Source organism: Dipodomys spectabilis, unplaced genomic scaffold (assembly GCF_019054845.1).
Source record: "Dipodomys spectabilis isolate Male_0828 unplaced genomic scaffold, ASM1905484v1 ptg000213l, whole genome shotgun sequence".
Lineage (NCBI taxonomy): Eukaryota > Metazoa > Chordata > Mammalia > Rodentia > Heteromyidae > Dipodomys > Dipodomys spectabilis.
Window position 1 is genome coordinate 965,188 of NW_024870890.1, and position 17,153 is coordinate 982,340.

At 54.8% G+C, this 17,153-nt stretch overlaps 1 protein-coding gene across 1 annotated transcript in view; it reads left to right on the plus strand.

Annotated features, from left to right (window-relative positions):
- The window catches only part of Prim2 (DNA primase subunit 2), a 117,264-nt gene extending 103,137 nt beyond the window's left edge, over nt 1-14,127 (plus strand). The window contains exons 13-14 of the mRNA XM_042696951.1: nt 3,944-4,012; nt 12,724-14,127. Coding sequence (XP_042552885.1) covers nt 3,944-4,012; nt 12,724-12,957 — 303 coding nt within the window. The 3' untranslated portion in view covers nt 12,958-14,127. The remainder of the gene's footprint in view (nt 1-3,943; nt 4,013-12,723) is intronic.
- The last annotated feature ends 3,026 nt before the right edge of the window (nt 14,128-17,153 follow it).

Sequence of the window (17,153 nt, forward strand, 5' to 3'; positions counted from 1 at the left end):
CAAAGCCTGCCCGGGCGGAAGCGTCCCCATGAGACTCATCTCCAGTCGACCACTCAAAAGTGGCACTGTGGCTCGAGTGGCAGAGCCCTGGCCCTGAGTTCAAGCCCCATAACCCGCTCTGTGGGTCCCAGGAAGTCACTATGGAAGAGATGCCCAGCCGTGTGGGGGGGGGGGGCATGGGGAGACGCCACGCATGCTCAGTCTGCCACCGTGGGGGTGGGGGTAGACGCCACGCATGCTCAGTCTGTCTGCCACCGTGGGGTGGGGTAGATGCCACCATGCTCAGTCTGTCTGCCACCGTGGGGTGGGGTAGATGCCACGCATGCTCAGTCTGCCATCGTGGGGTGGGGTAGATGCCACGCATGCTCAGTCTGTCTGCGGGGGGGGGGGGGGGATGCCACGCATGCTCAGTCTGTCTGGGGGGGGGGGGGAGATGCCACGCATGCTCAGTCTGTCTGCCACCGTGGGGTGGGGTAGATGCCACGCATGCTCAGTCTGTCTGCCACCGTGGGGTGGGGGGGGGGGGGGTAGATGCCGCGCATGCTCAGTCTGTCTGCCACCGTGGGGTGGGGGGAGATGCCACGCATGCGCAGTCTGTCTGCCACCGTGGGGTGGGGGGGTAGATGCGGGGGTAGATGCCGCGCATGCTCAGTCTGTCTGCCACCGTGGGGTGGGGGGAGCCCCCCGCGTGCTCTGTGGACTCGGGCCCCGCGCCGCGCCGCCGCCCGCGCTCCCCAGATCACCGCCTCTGTGCGCGGACCGCACACGAAGGCCCCGACCCCGCGGGTGCCCCAGGCGCGGAGTCCCCGTGCCGGGTCCCCTCCCGCGGGCCCGGTGCAGGCTGCCACCCCGCACTTGTGTGCTGTTCGGTGCGTCGTGGGCCCGAACCCGGGCCTGGGCGCTGTCCCCGCGCTCTTCAGCTGAGGCCAGCGCGCTACGCTTCAGCCACCGCGCCACTTCCGGCTTCCTGGCGGTTCAGGAGCCCGCAGTCTCCCGCAGTCAGCCGGCTCTGACCCGCGGCCCTCGGGTCCCAGCTCCCGAGCCGCCGCGCCCGCTGGAGCACAGCGCGAGCCAGGCCGGCCGTCTCTGCGGCTGCGTAGCAAGCACAGCGCGAGCCAGGCCGGCCCTCTCTGCGGCTGCGCAGCAAGCACAGCGCGAGCCAGGCCGGCCGTCTCTGCGGCTGCGCAGCAAGCACAGAGCCGAGCCAGGCCGGCCGTCTCTGCGGCTGCGCAGCAAGCACAGAGCCGAGCCAGGCCGGCCGTCTCTGCGGCTGCGCAGCAAGCACAGTGCGAGCCAGGCCGGCCGTCTCTGCGGCTGCGCAGCAAGCACAGTGCGAGCCAGGCCGGCCGTCTCTGCGGCTGCGCAGCAAGCACAGAGCCGCGCCTGGCCCGTGAGCTGCCCGGAGCCTACACCAGACGGGAAGTAAATTCTAGAAGCCCTACCGCCAGTTGACTATTCGTGGACCTTCAGAGGACGGTGTTCTTTATAATCTTACACTTTCCTTGACGTCTCTCCGCGGTGCTCCAGCTCCGGTTAGGAAGCTTCCGCCCGGGCACCGCTTGGTCCTCGGTTGGTCTCCAGCCTGCACCAAGCGGCTCTTGGAGCTCCTGGGGTGTGCGGGGGGAGCTGTCGTGGAGCCTCGTCTCTCCCCTGTTGGGGTTTCTGTGCGATGGCTCTGAGGTTTGAATCGGGTGAGGCTGGACTCCCCCCTGGGCTGTGCACACAGCCTTTTTCTGCTGGGCGTTTTGAGCCACAAGCCACCTGTCTCTGCCAGAACTGCAGACCGGTTTCCCTCTGCCTGGCTGGCCTCGAGTCTCCAACCTCCCCATGGGGCCTCCTGCGAGGCCAGGACTACCGGCACTGGCCACCAGCTAGTGGCTGGGCCTCGGTCCACTCAGAGCTGAACAGGAAGCTGAGGAGCTCAGGGAATGCCTTTTCTGAGCTGCGGTCTGCCCTTGAACGTGCTCAAGTTTCCAGGACGAGCTCTGGACCTCATTGCACTTATTCTCTGGCACATTCTTTCCAATCTGGTTCTTCTTCTTCGTCCTGTTATTTCCTCCTCATTTCTCTTCTTGTGAGCAAGTTCCCCGCTCTTGCGTTTGCTCCTAGCCAGTCTGAGCTGTGTAAGTTGTTCTGTGATTTGTTTGTCGCTTGAGTGAGTCCCCAGAGGTGCCTGGGCTGGAAGCTGAGGCTTCCCCGGGGCCGTGGAACCTTCAGGAAGTGCAGCTGCCACTGTCCAAAGAGCAAGCTGCCTCCAGCTGTCCTCTTGTCATGTGTCTTTCTTCGGTTCTCTTCCATCTTGCAGACTCCTTGGACTTACGCCTCCAAAACTGTGAGCTGAGAAACCTTTACATTTATGAGAAGCACTCTGCTTCAGGCATGCTGTTACAGCAGCAGAGAGCTGCTCCTCCACGCCATCACTGTGTGATCTTCAGGAGCGGGAGGGCGGCTGTGGAGGGTGCTGCCCGACCTTCCTTCTTTACCTTTGCAACCATCGTTCTTGCGATTCCATGCGAGACACGGTATGCGCAAATGAAACATTACACTTGTCATTTTGTTTTCACACGAGACATACATGTGCCTTTTTTTAGTTTTCCCTTGAATTCATTTTCTCTGTAAGTATCATTTCAATCAACAAAAGAATAGGTCAAATAGACAGAGACGGAATCCTGGGTTCTAGGATTGAGTCGCATCCACCCTGGTCTTTCCTGTAAGATTGAATCCAGGAGGCTGAAGTTCAGAAGTGTGACCAGCCTCTTGGCACACTCAGCGTGTCAGCACTGCGTGGCACCCGTGCAGTGCGTTTCCTGTGCTTCCCTGACAAGATGGCAGGGACTCCAGCCTCTGTTCATTCCTGTGTGTGGTGGAGGGGGTGGGGGTCAAGGCTTTGGAGATGTGGTAGAAATGAACTCCAGCACTTTACCATGGTTGACCAGTGGGGGCTGGGCGGGGGCAAAGAAACTTTACAGATGTCCGCTGGTAAGGATAGGGCTTCACCGCTCCAAGGAGGCTGCGTGGGGAGGGAGGAAAAAGCATGCTCCCCACCAGGGATGGGCCTTGCTGAGAGGTGCACTGTCATGCTCTGCTGGCTTCTGTGGAGTCACTGACGGCTGGAGCCGACGGTCGGTGAAGCCAGCTTCTTACAGACCCCGCCGAGCGGCAGCACAACAGCATACAGTGTGCTGCCGCTGTATAAACAAGTTGTGTGAACATTAAAGTCTAACTAGTGCACTTGATTGCTTCATGCTTCGGCCTATAGGTTACTAGAGGCATATGCACACACTCTAGATGCTGCAGGGTGATATTCTGGCAGTCACTGGTGGTTGTGGTACCAGGACCTGTTCCTACCTTGCTCTCAAGGTGAGGATATTAAAATCCAGTTGGCAGGTAAGGGACATCCCCTGTCACCTGTGGACTGTTGTGACCTACGCAGCTGCTGGGTGCTGTCAGGATGGTCATGGTGGTCATCCACAGCAGGACAACGTAGTCAACACAGAGCATGCCACACATGGGACACGCGACTTGCCCCCACACACTGTGCACAACATGCTATGCATATGGTACACACAACATGTTATGCCTATGGTACACGCACCATGCCACACACATATGGTACACATACATGCAACGCACCATACACACAATGCACTGACAACACACCCCACACAACACACAGACAACACCCACACCCACACAATGCGTACAGCATGCCACACATACAGTACATACAATGCGCCAAGCAGGATACCTGCATCACAGACAACACACACCCCACACACAGTGGGTACAGCAGGCCCCACACAGAGAGTGCAGATGGTACTCCCGCCCCATGGTTGATTGTGTCCTGTTTGGAGTGAGCACAATGGAAGGCTGGCTGTGATCCGCTTTGGTTTAGAAGAAACTTAGTTTTTAATTTTTCCTTCTTTTTCCTTGTTTGTTCTAGATTTTGGACTTGGTAAAAGGGTCCCATTACCAGGTAGCCTGTCAGAAGTACTTTGAGATAATACATAAAGTAAGTAAATTTTTTAACCTATTCCTGATCCTGTCCTTTGTTACTGTGTGTTTCATTTAAGGCTTTTACTTACAGCCATGGAAACAGCTCTCCCTGTTTTCAGCAATAGAGAGATTTATTACATCACATCAGGTAACTGACAATTCATAAAGGGACAGAGAATCAGCTTGCAGTTAGGAGGCGGCATCAGGAACGGACCTTATTTTACTGCATCTGTACCCATCGAACCTGGGTATGAGGCCTAAGGTTGGACGGTTGTAGAGACAGGTTGTAGTTGAGTACCAGTGACTCAAATCTGTAATCCTGGCTACTCAAGAGGCTGAGATCTCAGGGTTGCAGTTTGAAACTAGCCAGGTCAGGAAAAGTCCATGAGATTCTTATCTCTAGTTAACCAGCAGTGGGAAAAGAAAAGCCAAAGTGAAGCTATGGCTTAGGTGGTAGAGTACCAGCCTTGAACAAAAAAGCCAAGGACTTGTACCAAGGCCCTGAGTTCAAACCCTAGAACTGGGATAATTTATAACAAAAGAGGAGGAGGAGGAGGAAGAGGGAGAAGAAGGAGGAGGAGAAGGAAGACAGAGAAGAGGAGGAAGACGATGAGGATAAAGAATAAATGGAGGCAGCAGAAAGCAGCAGTGTGTTGTGAACTTGTTTGGGTTGAGGAGGAGGTGGCACTGGCTGGGTTGACCCCAAGGCCTTCGTTCCCAGCCCTGGAATCTTTCCCGCAGCAGCCAGAGAACCAGAGCCCGTTTCCATCTTGTCCAGTCTTAGTGTTCTTCTAATCTGCTTCGCAGATCCAGGATTCCCACCTGGGAGAAATGGCCCTGAGCAGCGTTGGGGCCTCACCTCTAGGTGCCAGGGGGGAGTTTTTGGTAATTACCAAGCCCGCAGGGCTTCTTGTCTCCCCCAAACACCATCTTGCATCCATCGAACTCTTCATTGCCTGTTAAAGCAAGCTGATCTCAGAGTTCATGGGAACATCATTACAACAGTAGTACCCCAACATCTGTAGACACTACCCCCTCTTGATTTTACTGTGTCGTTCACGCTGGCCTTGAACTAGAAACCCTTCCCTGAAGCACCTTACAGCCACAGGCCGCGTTGTTGAGCCACATCAGCCAGTTTGTCCACACTGCAGCTGGTTCCCATCTGCAGAAGCCGAGCTCCTGTGGCCATGCCACCGGTGCCTGGGAGCTTGGCTTCAAGCCTGTTACCTAAAAACCCTGGTGCCTGTACCCGATTTGTCACAATGGTCGCTGAGGTGTGATCACCACCATCCTGTGTACAATCATGGAATAATAACTTGCAAGGTCCTGTGATCCAAGCTACCAGAGCTGGTCAGAAAGGGCTAGAGCCAGACCCCAGTCTCTTGTGGGTCTGGTTCTCTCTCTTCTACACCTGCTTTGGAAATTTAATATTGTTCTTATTTGAAAACAACTCATTTTACAAAATTCTATTTTCATCTAGGTCCCTTTTAATGAAGCCTTGTGCTCTCACACACTGAGGTCACTTTCTTTGCTTTTTAGAAAACAAAAACAAAGCTAGATTTAAAAACAAAGCTAGGTTTGTGACATAATTACCAAGAACTATGGAACAGAGTTTCATTTTATTCTCTCTGCTTTTGTAGTGTCCCTCCTATTGATTATTCCAACAGGAGCACTGCTAGTATTGCCAATTTTTAAAAGGTGCCTTAAGTTAATGAAGATATTGAAAAGAAATGGCATCTAAATCCCTTACAGAAGTTTAAGTAAATATAAATCAGTGAACTAAACCAAGGCATTTGTGGTCACTAGATTTGTTATTATAGATTTTCAGATGTGAGTCTCTCCATTCATTTTTTTTTTTTTTTTTTTTTTTTTTGTCGGTCGTGGGGCTTGAACTCTGGGCCTGGGCACTGTCCCTCAGCTCTTCAGCTCAAGGCGAGCACTCTACCACTTGAGCTACAGCTCCACTTCTGGTTTTCTGGTGGTTTATTGGAGATAGGAGTCTCACGGTCTCTCCTGCCCGGGCTGGCTTTGAACCGCGATCCTCAGATCTCAGCCTCCTGAGTAGCTAGGATTACAGGCGTGAGCCACCAGCGCCCGGTTTCCATTCATTTTTTTAATTTAAAAATAGAATCTGTGTTTGTTGGCAGGTGTTTGCCATCCCTTCTCCAACAGACCTTTCAGTTTATTTTCCGAGGCCTCTATGATGAAATTCTCTTTAATGAAAGTCTGGAAAATGAAGCCTCTAATTGATACCATTTGCAGCGGCTTGGTGATAGTTCCATATGGCTTTTTTTATTTTAGTAAGACCAGCTGCCTCATTATAAGCTGTCATCGCAAACCTTGATTAAAACCCAAATACCCCACAGATAAAGAATATTGCTTCCACTCCTTCAGAATTGTGTTAGCTTTGGCAGACATGTAAGACGTTTTCGTGAGGAGGTCCCGTGTGCTCATGTTTGACTGATGCTCCTCCAGCAGGTGCAGGCGCTAGTTCACAGCCTGCGCTCCAGCAGCAGCAGCAGCAGGTGTCAGGGGCTAGCTCACAGCCTGCGCTCCAGCAGCAGCAGCAGCAGGTGTCAGGGGCTAGCTCACAGCCTGCGCTCCAGCAGCAGCAGCAGCAGCAGCAGGTGTCAGGAGCTAGCTCACAGCCTGCGCTCCAGCAGCAGCAGCAGCAGGTGTCAGGGGCTAGCTCACAGCCTGCGCTCCAGCAGCAGCAGCAGCAGCAGCAGGTGTCAGGGGCTAGCTCACAGCCTGCGCTCCAGCAGCAGCAGCAGCAGGTGTCAGGGGCTAGCTCACAGCCTGTGCTCCAGCAGCAGCAGCAGCAGCAGGTGTCAGGAGCTAGCTCACAGCCTGTGCTCCAGCAGCAGCAGCAGCAGCAGCAGGTGTCAGGAGCTAGCTCACAGCCTGCGCTCCAGCAGCAGCAGCAGCAGCAGCAGGTGTCAGGAGCTAGCTCACAGCCTGTGCTCCAGCAGCAGCAGCAGCAGCAGCAGGTGTCAGGAGCTAGCTCACAGCCTGTGCTCCAGCAGCAGCAGCAGCAGCAGCAGGTGTCAGGAGCTAGCTCACAGCCTGCGCTCCAGCAGCAGCAGCAGCAGCAGGTGTCAGGAGCTAGCTCACAGCCTGCGCTCCAGCAGCAGCAGCAGGTGTCAGGAGCTAGCTCACAGCCTGCGCTCCAGCAGCAGCAGCAGCAGGTGTGAGGAGCTAGCTCACAGCCTGTGCTCCAGCAGTAGCAGCAGCAGCAGGTGTCAGGAGCTAGCTCACAGCCTGCGCTCCAGCAGCAGCAGCAGGTGTCAGGGGCTAGCTCACAGCCTGCGCTCCAGCAGCAGCAGCAGCAGGTGTCAGGGGCTAGCTCACAGCCTGCGCTCCAGCAGCAGCAGCAGCAGCAGGTGTCAGGAGCTAGCTCACAGCCTGCGCTCCAGCAGCAGCAGCAGCAGCAGCAGGTGTCAGGAGCTAGCTCACAGCCTGTGCTCCAGCAGCAGCAGCAGCAGCAGCAGGTGTCAGGAGCTAGCTCACAGCCTGCGCTCCAGCAGCAGCAGCAGCAGGTGTCAGGGGCTAGCTCACAGCCTGCGCTCCAGCAGCAGCAGCAGCAGCAGCAGGTGTCAGGGGCTAGCTCACAGCCTGCGCTCCAGCAGCAGCAGCAGCAGGTGTCAGGGGCTAGCTCACAGCCTGTGCTCCAGCAGCAGCAGCAGCAGCAGGTGTCAGGAGCTAGCTCACAGCCTGTGCTCCAGCAGCAGCAGCAGCAGCAGCAGGTGTCAGGAGCTAGCTCACAGCCTGCGCTCCAGCAGCAGCAGCAGCAGCAGCAGGTGTCAGGAGCTAGCTCACAGCCTGTGCTCCAGCAGCAGCAGCAGCAGCAGCAGGTGTCAGGAGCTAGCTCACAGCCTGTGCTCCAGCAGCAGCAGCAGCAGCAGCAGGTGTCAGGAGCTAGCTCACAGCCTGCGCTCCAGCAGCAGCAGCAGCAGCAGGTGTCAGGAGCTAGCTCACAGCCTGCGCTCCAGCAGCAGCAGCAGGTGTCAGGAGCTAGCTCACAGCCTGCGCTCCAGCAGCAGCAGCAGCAGGTGTGAGGAGCTAGCTCACAGCCTGTGCTCCAGCAGTAGCAGCAGCAGCAGGTGTCAGGAGCTAGCTCACAGCCTGCGCTCCAGCAGCAGCAGCAGGTGTCAGGGGCTAGCTCACAGCCTGCGCTCCAGCAGCAGCAGCAGCAGGTGTCAGGGGCTAGCTCACAGCCTGCGCTCCAGCAGCAGCAGCAGCAGCAGGTGTCAGGAGCTAGCTCACAGCCTGCGCTCCAGCAGCAGCAGCAGCAGCAGCAGGTGTCAGGAGCTAGCTCACAGCCTGTGCTCCAGCAGCAGCAGCAGCAGCAGCAGGTGTCAGGAGCTAGCTCACAGCCTGCGCTCCAGCAGCAGCAGCAGCAGGTGTCAGGGGCTAGCTCACAGCCTGCGCTCCAGCAGCAGCAGCAGCAGCAGGTGTGAGGAGCTAGCTCACAGCTTGCGCTCCAGCAGCAGCAGCAGGTGTGAGGAGCTAGCTCACAGCCTGCGCTCCAGCAGCAGCAGCAGCAGGTGTGAGGAGCTAGCTCACAGCCTGTGCTCCAGCAGTAGCAGCAGCAGCAGGTGTCAGGAGCTAGCTCACAGCCTGTGCTCCAGCAGCAGCAGCAGGTGTCAGGAGCTAGCTCACAGCCTGCGCTCCAGCAGCAGCAGCAGCAGCAGCAGGTGTCAGGAGCTAGCTCACAGCCTGCGCTCCAGCAGCAGCAGCAGCAGCAGGTGTCAGGGGCTAGCTCACAGCCTGTGCTCCAGCAGCAGCAGCAAGTGTGAGGAGCTAGCTCACAGCCTGTGCTCCAGCAGCAGCAGCAGGTGTCAGGAGCTAGCTCACAGCCTGTGCTCCAGCAGCAGCAGCAGCAGCAGGTGTCAGGGGCTAGCTCACAGCCTGTGCTCCAGCAGCAGCAGCAGCAGCAGGTGTCAGGGGCTAGCTCACAGCCTGTGCTCCAGCAGCAGCAGCAGGTGTCAGGGGCTAGCTCACAGCCTGTGCTCCAGCAGCAGCAGCAGGTGTCAGGGGCTAGCTCACAGCCTGCGCTCCAGCAGCAGCAGCAGCAGCAGGTGTCAGGAGCTAGCTCACAGCCTGTGCTCCAGCAGCAGCAGCAGCAGCAGCAGCGGGTGTGAGGAGCTAGCTCACAGCCTGCGCTCCAGCATTAGCAGCAGCAGGTGTCAGGGGCTAGCTCACAGCCTGTGCTCCAGCAGCAGCAGCAGCAGGTGTCAGGGGCTAGCTCACAGCCTGCGCTCCAGCAGCAGCAGCAGCAGCAGGTGTCAGGAGCTAGCTCACAGCCTGCGCTCCAGCAGCAGCAGCAGCAGCAGGTGTCAGGAGCTAGCTCACAGCCTGCGCTCCAGCAGCAGCAGCAGCAGGTGTCAGGGGCTAGCTCACAGCCTGCGCTCCAGCAGCAGCAGCAGCAGCAGGTGTCAGGAGCTAGCTCACAGCCTGCGCTCCAGCAGCAGCAGCAGCAGCAGCAGGTGTCAGGAGCTAGCTCACAGCCTGCGCTCCAGCAGCAGCAGCAGCAGGTGTCAGGGGCTAGCTCACAGCCTGCGCTCCAGCAGCAGCAGCAGCAACAGGTGCAGGAGCTAGCTCACAGCCTGTGCTCCAGCAGCAGCAGGTGTGAGGAGCCTACACTGAAGGTTAGGGGTTCAGTTAGACTCCACGTAGAGTCTCGGGGTTCAGTTTAGACAATGTAGAGTCTTGGGGTTCAGTTTAGACAATGTAGAGTCTAAGGGTTCAGTTATCTGCAGCTCAAGGCACTGCAAGCTCCAAGGTGTATCAGGTGTGCTAGGTTTTTCTTGCAAGAAATAATGCAACTGTTTATTCAAAATCCTTTTTTTTTTTTTTTTTTTTTTTTTTACAGTTGTGGGCTTGTACTCTGGGCTTGGGCGCTGTCCCTCAGCTCTTCAGCTCAAGGCAAGCACTCTACCGCTTGATCCACAGCACCACTTCCGCTTTTCTAGTGGTTTATTGGAGATAAGAGTCTCACGGATTTTCCTGCCCAGGCTGATTTTGAATTGCAGTCCTCAGATCTCAGCCTCCTGAGTAGCTAGGATTAAAGGCATGAGCCACTGGCGCCTGGCTATTCAAAATCTTTAAAGCTATTTTTTTTTTTATTATGAAGATTGTGTCAGTTTGAAGATGACTTGTTTTTTACTGTGAAAATTGTGTTTAGCTTTGTATGAAACCTCTTCGTACAGATTTCAGAACAACTTAAGTGATAGAATCTAAAAGGTTAACTTTTAATTCACACAAATCCAGTTAGTTCTGTGGATGACTAAAGCCCCTGTGGGCATCAGCTTTCTGTACCTGGTGGGTGTCCAGCTTAGACATATCCACAGCGCTTTTATCCCTAATTTTCTCTTTTTAAAACATAAAACCTTCTGATTGAAATGTTGTCAGGCAATAAACTCTTTGTGAAGTACTTTGCAAATGCAACATTTATGTGGGGTCTCCCACTGTTAAATGAATTGGGTGCAATCAGATATAAAAAGGCTCACAAGTGAATATTAATAAAAATGCTAGATGTACCATAAAACACCCAAGAAGCAGTTAGAAGTTACACAGCCACGGTAAAGGCATTTTTTCTCAGTATCTGGATAAGAAGTCATAAATCACTGTGTACATTCAATCTCTTATACAGCGAAGTAGCTGTGAATTATTGACCCAGTGTTTGCTCACCATTGACCCCCCATGGGAGCACCCTGGGGCACCTGCTTATCTCCACAGATGAGCTCTTTTCTATCCTGGTCCTTGTGTCCAGGGGACCTGTTCTGAACCACACCTGCCTGGGACAGTCAGGGCCCTCCACTGCTGCCTGCCGCTGTAGGTCTGGAGAGCTCACCCCCTTCCGAGGCTCTCTGTCCCACGCCCCCCCCCCCCCCCACTTTGTCTGTGCCTTCGCACCTGGCTATGTGGACCACACAGATAGACAAAAGAAGTAAATGATTTCTGTTCCCAAAAGAACAAAAACACCACCTTAACAACCAAGTAAGTCACTCAAGCAAAATGGTATTTTATTGTCAAAATGTGGAGATAGCGTTGCTTGTTGAAGCTTTGACTGGCTGTCATAGATTCTTATTGAATATTTAAGGGACAGAGCGATGAGTGAGTTCGGATGATACTCAGAACTAAAGATTGAGGTTCATTTTTGAGACAAGGAAGTGAGTTCGGATATTCTTCCATTAATCAGCGGAAACGACAGGAGAGCTGTCTGGGAAGAGCAGGGAGCGCCCCAGAGGCGCTTCACGGACCTAGGTTGCTTCCTCAGTTTGAGATGAACCAGACGAGATTGCGCATGCCAGGCGGGTGCCAGTGATGCTGGGGCCAGGCTCTAAGTGATTGTAAGATCACCTACCAAAACCCAGCGTTTCCTGGCCAGGACTTGGCCTGGAACTGGGTTCCAGTGATGCCATGGGAAAGGCCTTCCCCCACGAGGTCTGCAGCAGGGACTGAGGGCCGATGTCGGCGGAGGCGGGGCTCCCAGGGTGTGCAGCTCTCCCTGGAGTCACTGAGGCCCGTGGAGGGAAAGGCCAGTTTCAAGTGAGCTCCAGCTGCCTTCAAAAGGAGCTGAGTGCAGGGGTTTGGGCCAAAGCCAGTCCCACAGGGGAGTGGCCGCAGTTCCCGGAGAGGCGTGGCAGGGCCTCTGGTGTGAGCTGTGCTGAGGGGTGTGGCAGGGCCTCTGGTGTGGGCTGTGCTGAGGGGCGTGGCAGGGCCTCTGGTGTGGGCTGTGCTGAGGGGTGTGGCAGGGCCTCTGGTGTGAGCGGTGCTGAGGGGCGTGGCAGGGCCTCTGGTGTGGGCTGTGCTGAGGGGTGTGGCAGGGCCTCTGGTGTGAGCGGTGCTGAGGGGCGTGGCAGGGCCTCTGGTGTGGGCTGTGCTGAGGGGCGTGGCAGGGCCTCTGGTGTGAGCGGTGCTGAGGGGCGTGGCAGGGCCTCTGGTGTGAGTGGTGTTGAGGGGCGTGGCAGGGCCTCTGGTGTGAGTGGTGCTGAGGGGCGTGGCAGGGCCTCTGGTGTGAGCTGTGCTGAGGGGCGTGGCAGGGCCTCTGGTGTGAGCGGTGCTGAGGGGCGTGGCAGGGCCTCTGGTGTGAGTGGTGTTGAGGGGCGTGGCAGGGCCTCTGGTGTGAGTGGTGCTGAGGGGCGTGGCAGGTCCTCTGGTGTGGGCTGTGCTGAGGGGCGTGGCAGGGCCTCTGGTGTGAGCGGTGCTGAGGGGCGTGGCAGGGCCTCTGGTGTGGGCTGTGCTGAGGGGCGTGGCAGGGCCTCTGGTGTGGGCTGTGCTGAGGGGCGTGGCAGGGCCTCTGGTGTGAGCGGTGCTGAGGGGCGTGGCAGGGCCTCTGGTGTGAGCGGTGCTGAGGGGCGTGGCAGGGCCTCTGGTGTGAGCGGTGCTGAGGGGCGTGGCAGGGCCTCTGGTTTGAGTGGTGTTGAGGGGCGTGGCAGGGCCTCTGGTTTGAGTGGTGCTGAGGGGCGTGGCAGGGCCTCTGGTGTGAGCGGTGCTGAGGGGCGTGGCAGGGCCTCTGGTGTGGGCTGTGCTGAGGGGCGTGGCAGGGCCTCTGGTGTGAGCTGTGCTGAGGGGCGTGGCAGGGCCTCTGGTTTGAGTGGTGCTGAGAGGCGTGGCAGGGCCTCTGGTGTGAGCGGTGCTGAGGGGCATCTGGGCTGGTGGAGTCTGGAACCGGCCGCCTTCCCGGGCGTTCACAAAACACTGTTGTGCTTCCCTCCACAGGTGGACGATTGCGGCTTTTCTTTGAGTCATCCGAACCAGTTCTTCTTTGAGAGCCAGCGGATGCTTGCTGGTGGTAAAGACCCAAAGAAGGAGCCCAGCCTTCCGGAAACCCCGCAGCCCAGGCCGGGCTCTGCGGACACGCCCAAAGCCAGGGACGCGCCCTCCGCCCAGGCCGCTTTGAACTCCTCCATGGAGGTGGATCTGGAGGGGCTGGAGGCCTACTTCAGCTCGTGATGGGGCGCTGCCCCCACTCGCTCCATCTCCTTTTTTCGTTGAGTTTTTCCTTTAACTTTTTTCTTGAACTTCTCTGTCCATTTTGCTCCAGTCGCTGTGCCCACATTTATTAGGAAAACAGGCTTTCAGGCAAAAACAGACTGCCACTATGTTTTGCTTTGCAGGAAGGAAGAAGGAAAAGTTTCTGCCGAAACCTCGTGGTTGAGTGTTGCGTTTGAAGCCCTGTTTTAGGGACTGAAAACAGTACTCTGGGCTTCTTAAAGTCTCCAAGAAGCAATGCAACTAGAACCAGCTTTACCTTAGCTCACAGCACCAGATGTGTACCCAGTTCTTTCTGGACCGTGCTCTTGCTAATCACATGAAACCAGGAGTCACTTGGGGGCTGCTTCCTCCTGGGTGAACCCTGCCTTCGGCAGTAGTTAGAATGGCCGTCACTAACGGAAGGCTCTGTAGGTACACCCTACCAGACTGTTGATCAGATTGCGACTTCAGAGGTAAAAACGCGCTGTCTGCATAGATCTTTGCGGTAAGGGACGGGACTGCCCTGTGAACAGCAGCCCTGGTCTCTGCTGTGGCTTCCACTCACTGTGAGGTCTGCAGGAACGACAGTTAAGTACTAAGGCAAGAAGGTCTAGAGTGTTCCTTCCAGCATCAGCGCTCACAGCTGGCTGTCCTCACCAGCCTTGCTGGTGAATATTGGATAGTGGTCCTCGCTCTCGGGCAAGCGGTGGGTCTAGCAAGCCCGATGGTGGCCGCACACGGGGTTGGCCGGGGGGGGGGGGCGGGCATTTGTGGCACTTCCTCTATCTGAGAGCCTGTTTCCTTCCTGGGTCTCCACCCACCCTGAGGCTCTGCGGGCTCTGAGTGACTCCTGGCCTGCTGCCTGGGATTGTGTGAATGGGGCTCGTCTAGTAAAGAGGAGGACTTTTCCTTTCTCCTCCTGAATCAAATACTAGCTGAATTGAAATGAGGTCACAGCATGGAGAAAACTAGCTGTCAGGAGCACCCCATTTTTAATCTTGTGATAATGCACATCAATAAGAAAGCGACTCAAACAGGATCAGATCACCAAAACCTAAAAGAATCTGCTGATGGGTTTTTATGTTAGACTCCTGAGTCAAAGATTTCTTGGAATATTTTGTAGCATAATTAAATGAGATATTACCTGAACTGTTACTTGTCTTCATGAATTATTGCCTAGTTCAAAAATAGCATTATTCTGCTATAAATTACCTCTATAAATCTCTTCTTCCAAAACCATCTGCTACACCTTCCATCATTTATAGTTCTCAACAGGACTCTAGTGGCTGCCTGCCAATCTCCCCGTGAACTGCAAAGCCATGTCTATCCTGTTTTAATATTAAGAACAAGTGCTTCACAGAGCGGTTATTGCCACAGAACTGTTAGCTTTAGAAATCTGAGCGTAGGAAGGTAGGCCTCTTGTACTAAAAGAAGAGGGATATTGGAAACAGTCTCAAGGAGATGCCCTAGGACAGGACATCCATCTCTGACAGCACGTTGCATAGCCGTCTTTTTCTATTGCTTTGTGTCACTGAGCTCCCCGCCTAAAAGTAGTCATTCGTGTATGATGGATGTGTGTCTGTGGATCATTTATGATTCGCTGGAAGCCCACAGTGTGTGTCATTGATTGCTGGGGGGTCTAGTCAAACTAAACTAATAAGGGTTTGAATATTACTTGTGTAACAGGCCAACTGCTTAGTAGTAAGGTTTGCTGTCCTGTCAGCTCACAAACGGCTGATGTATTCTTCTGCATAATATAGAAACAGTTTGTGAGGTCTACAGATGAGAGGATGGGGTTAGAGGCTTAAATAAAAAGGCAGAAGTTAGTGCTTTTCTGCTGCTTTTTGGAGGTGGAAAAGCAATTTATTTTTTATGCTTCATAGGTCTTGACAGTTTTGATTTGGTTTCTTTGAAGACAGCCCTGTTTGAATTGGATTATGTAGGAAGAATCCAGAGAGAAATCCAAGCACAGCAGCCCCTGCAACCCAGTAGCAAGTAGAGAGAACACAGCCCTCCTGATCGGTCTTCTCGTCTCCCACTACCAGAGAAGGTGCATGATTATCAAAATGAAAGGCAAAAACAGCAAAGGAAAGACTGGTTGGAAATTGTAGTTGTTTGAATCTGTTTGTGGAAAGTATTTCTTTCACGTGTCTTTATATTTTTCCTTCTGCCCGTACAATACAATACCTATTACCGTGTATATAGAAGGACATGATGATGAGTGTAGGTAGACTTATTAGGACTTAAATATTCTAGTCATAAAAGTGAAATGTTAGAGATTTGGAATGAACCACAGACAGACCTTTAGCTCACAAGGACCTGCTTTGTAATAAGCTGGCGTCTTCTCGCTCATGCTTGTGGGTGTTTTGCCTGTTACACTTTGCTCTCTCGCTGATGCTCAGAGCCTCTGAACAGAAACTTCTGTAACCCTTTGCAAGAAGAAAAGAAAACTTCAGGGTCTTGAAAGGCGAGATGAGACAAATCTAAAGTTCTCCTTCTGTTAGAGTCTACTGTTTGCAAATTTAACCAAGGTCTTGCTCAGGTGGTGGCTCGACATTAAGTTGAAGCACCCACCAAAGCGGGCCTTTGACAGTACTGCGCGTGCGGCTCAGCCCGAGACTTCACAGCTGTGAGGGGGAAAACTGGACACGCGTCAGACCCTTGTGGTCTTGATGTCTATCCCTGAAGTTCTTCCCTGATGTTGGTAGAGGAAGGGGAAGGAGAGATGGACAGGCTGGAGCCAGGAAGTCAGGCCAGAGCTCCCTCAGCCTGGGCGAGGATGAGCGTGTGTGCTGCTGACAGTGCCGCTGGAGAGGTGTGTGGAGGCTGCGTCCCGGGCAGGTGTGCCCGCCTGCTCCACACTGTGTGTGTGTGTGGGTGTGCGCGCGCGCTGCGTCCCGGGCAGGTGGGCCGCCCTGGCCGCCACGCTCTGTGTGGGAGCCAGGCCTCTTGGCTCCCGGTGCTCTGTTGGCCCAAAGCACCAGCATTTCTTATGGTGCCTGACATACACACAGGAAATCCTGTGTACCCAGAGCACCTGGCCTTTTTTCAATGTTGAGGCTTTTAGTTTGGTTCTGTTTTGTTTTGAGTGCATCTTCAGCCTGGTGCAGTGCTTCTCACCACACCTGACATTGTAGGAAAGACGCTTGGCCAAGGCAGAGGTCTCCAGTCCACATTAGCCATCCTGAGCAAGGTGTCTGGCGCAGCCCCTGTGCTCTGCCCACTCAGTTACTGCTCCTCTTTTTACCCCAGGTCTCCTCCACCCTCCATCCTGGCTCTCCTGGCAGCCAGTGTGGGCTCCTTTCTCCCGTGGGCCACGTGGGCACTATGCTTGGAAGCGCCTTGCGCGTGGCCGGCGGAGGATGTGGCGTGTGGCAGCCTGAGCACGAAGGACGTGCGGTGGCATCTGTGCTGTGCCATCGGGGAGGAGCGACGCAGCCTTGCTCCAGGGACGGGAGGCGTGTGCAGACTCAGGGTAGGGAGGTGCAGGGGCCCTGCCCAGGCTCCCCAGGAGAAAGGATGCCAGTGGTCATTTCCAAGCACACTTCCACAATTGCTCTCAAGGTGGGATCTTGCTGTGGACTCAGGCTGGCCTAAAACTCGCAATCTTCCTGCTTCTGCCTCCCAAACGCTAGCGTGAGAGTCATGCATTCCTGGCGTACAGTGTGTGCTTGAGCAGATCAGATTACGTGCCACCTTGATGTTCCTGCCACGGCTACAGATAGCAGTGATGTCCACGGTAACAAAAAGGAAAATGGGACATGGAGGGCTCGAATCCCTGAGGCAGCTCTGTGGCTCCCTGCCTGGACTATCCCTGCCTGGATTATTCTGCTCCGTCAGTGATTTTCACACAGAAGGCATCTGAATTATCCTTACCAAGAAATTTGGACCACAGGCAACTTTTTTCTATTATCTCCTGCTTCTGATTATAAAGTTCTACATCCGTGAGCCTGGGATGATAATGCTGCGTACATCAGAGCACTGCGTGAGGTTAAGCGGGATTGCTGTGACAAATGATTCACATGGACCCATGAGTTGTGATTATAAAAGAATTGCAATTGAAGGACTTTATCCAAATACAAATTGGCAACTACAATCAGTAAGATATTTTGTGTTTCAAGGGCAGTAGGTATTCTTTCATTTTAATTTAATAAAAGTTCTAGACCGCTTAGCCC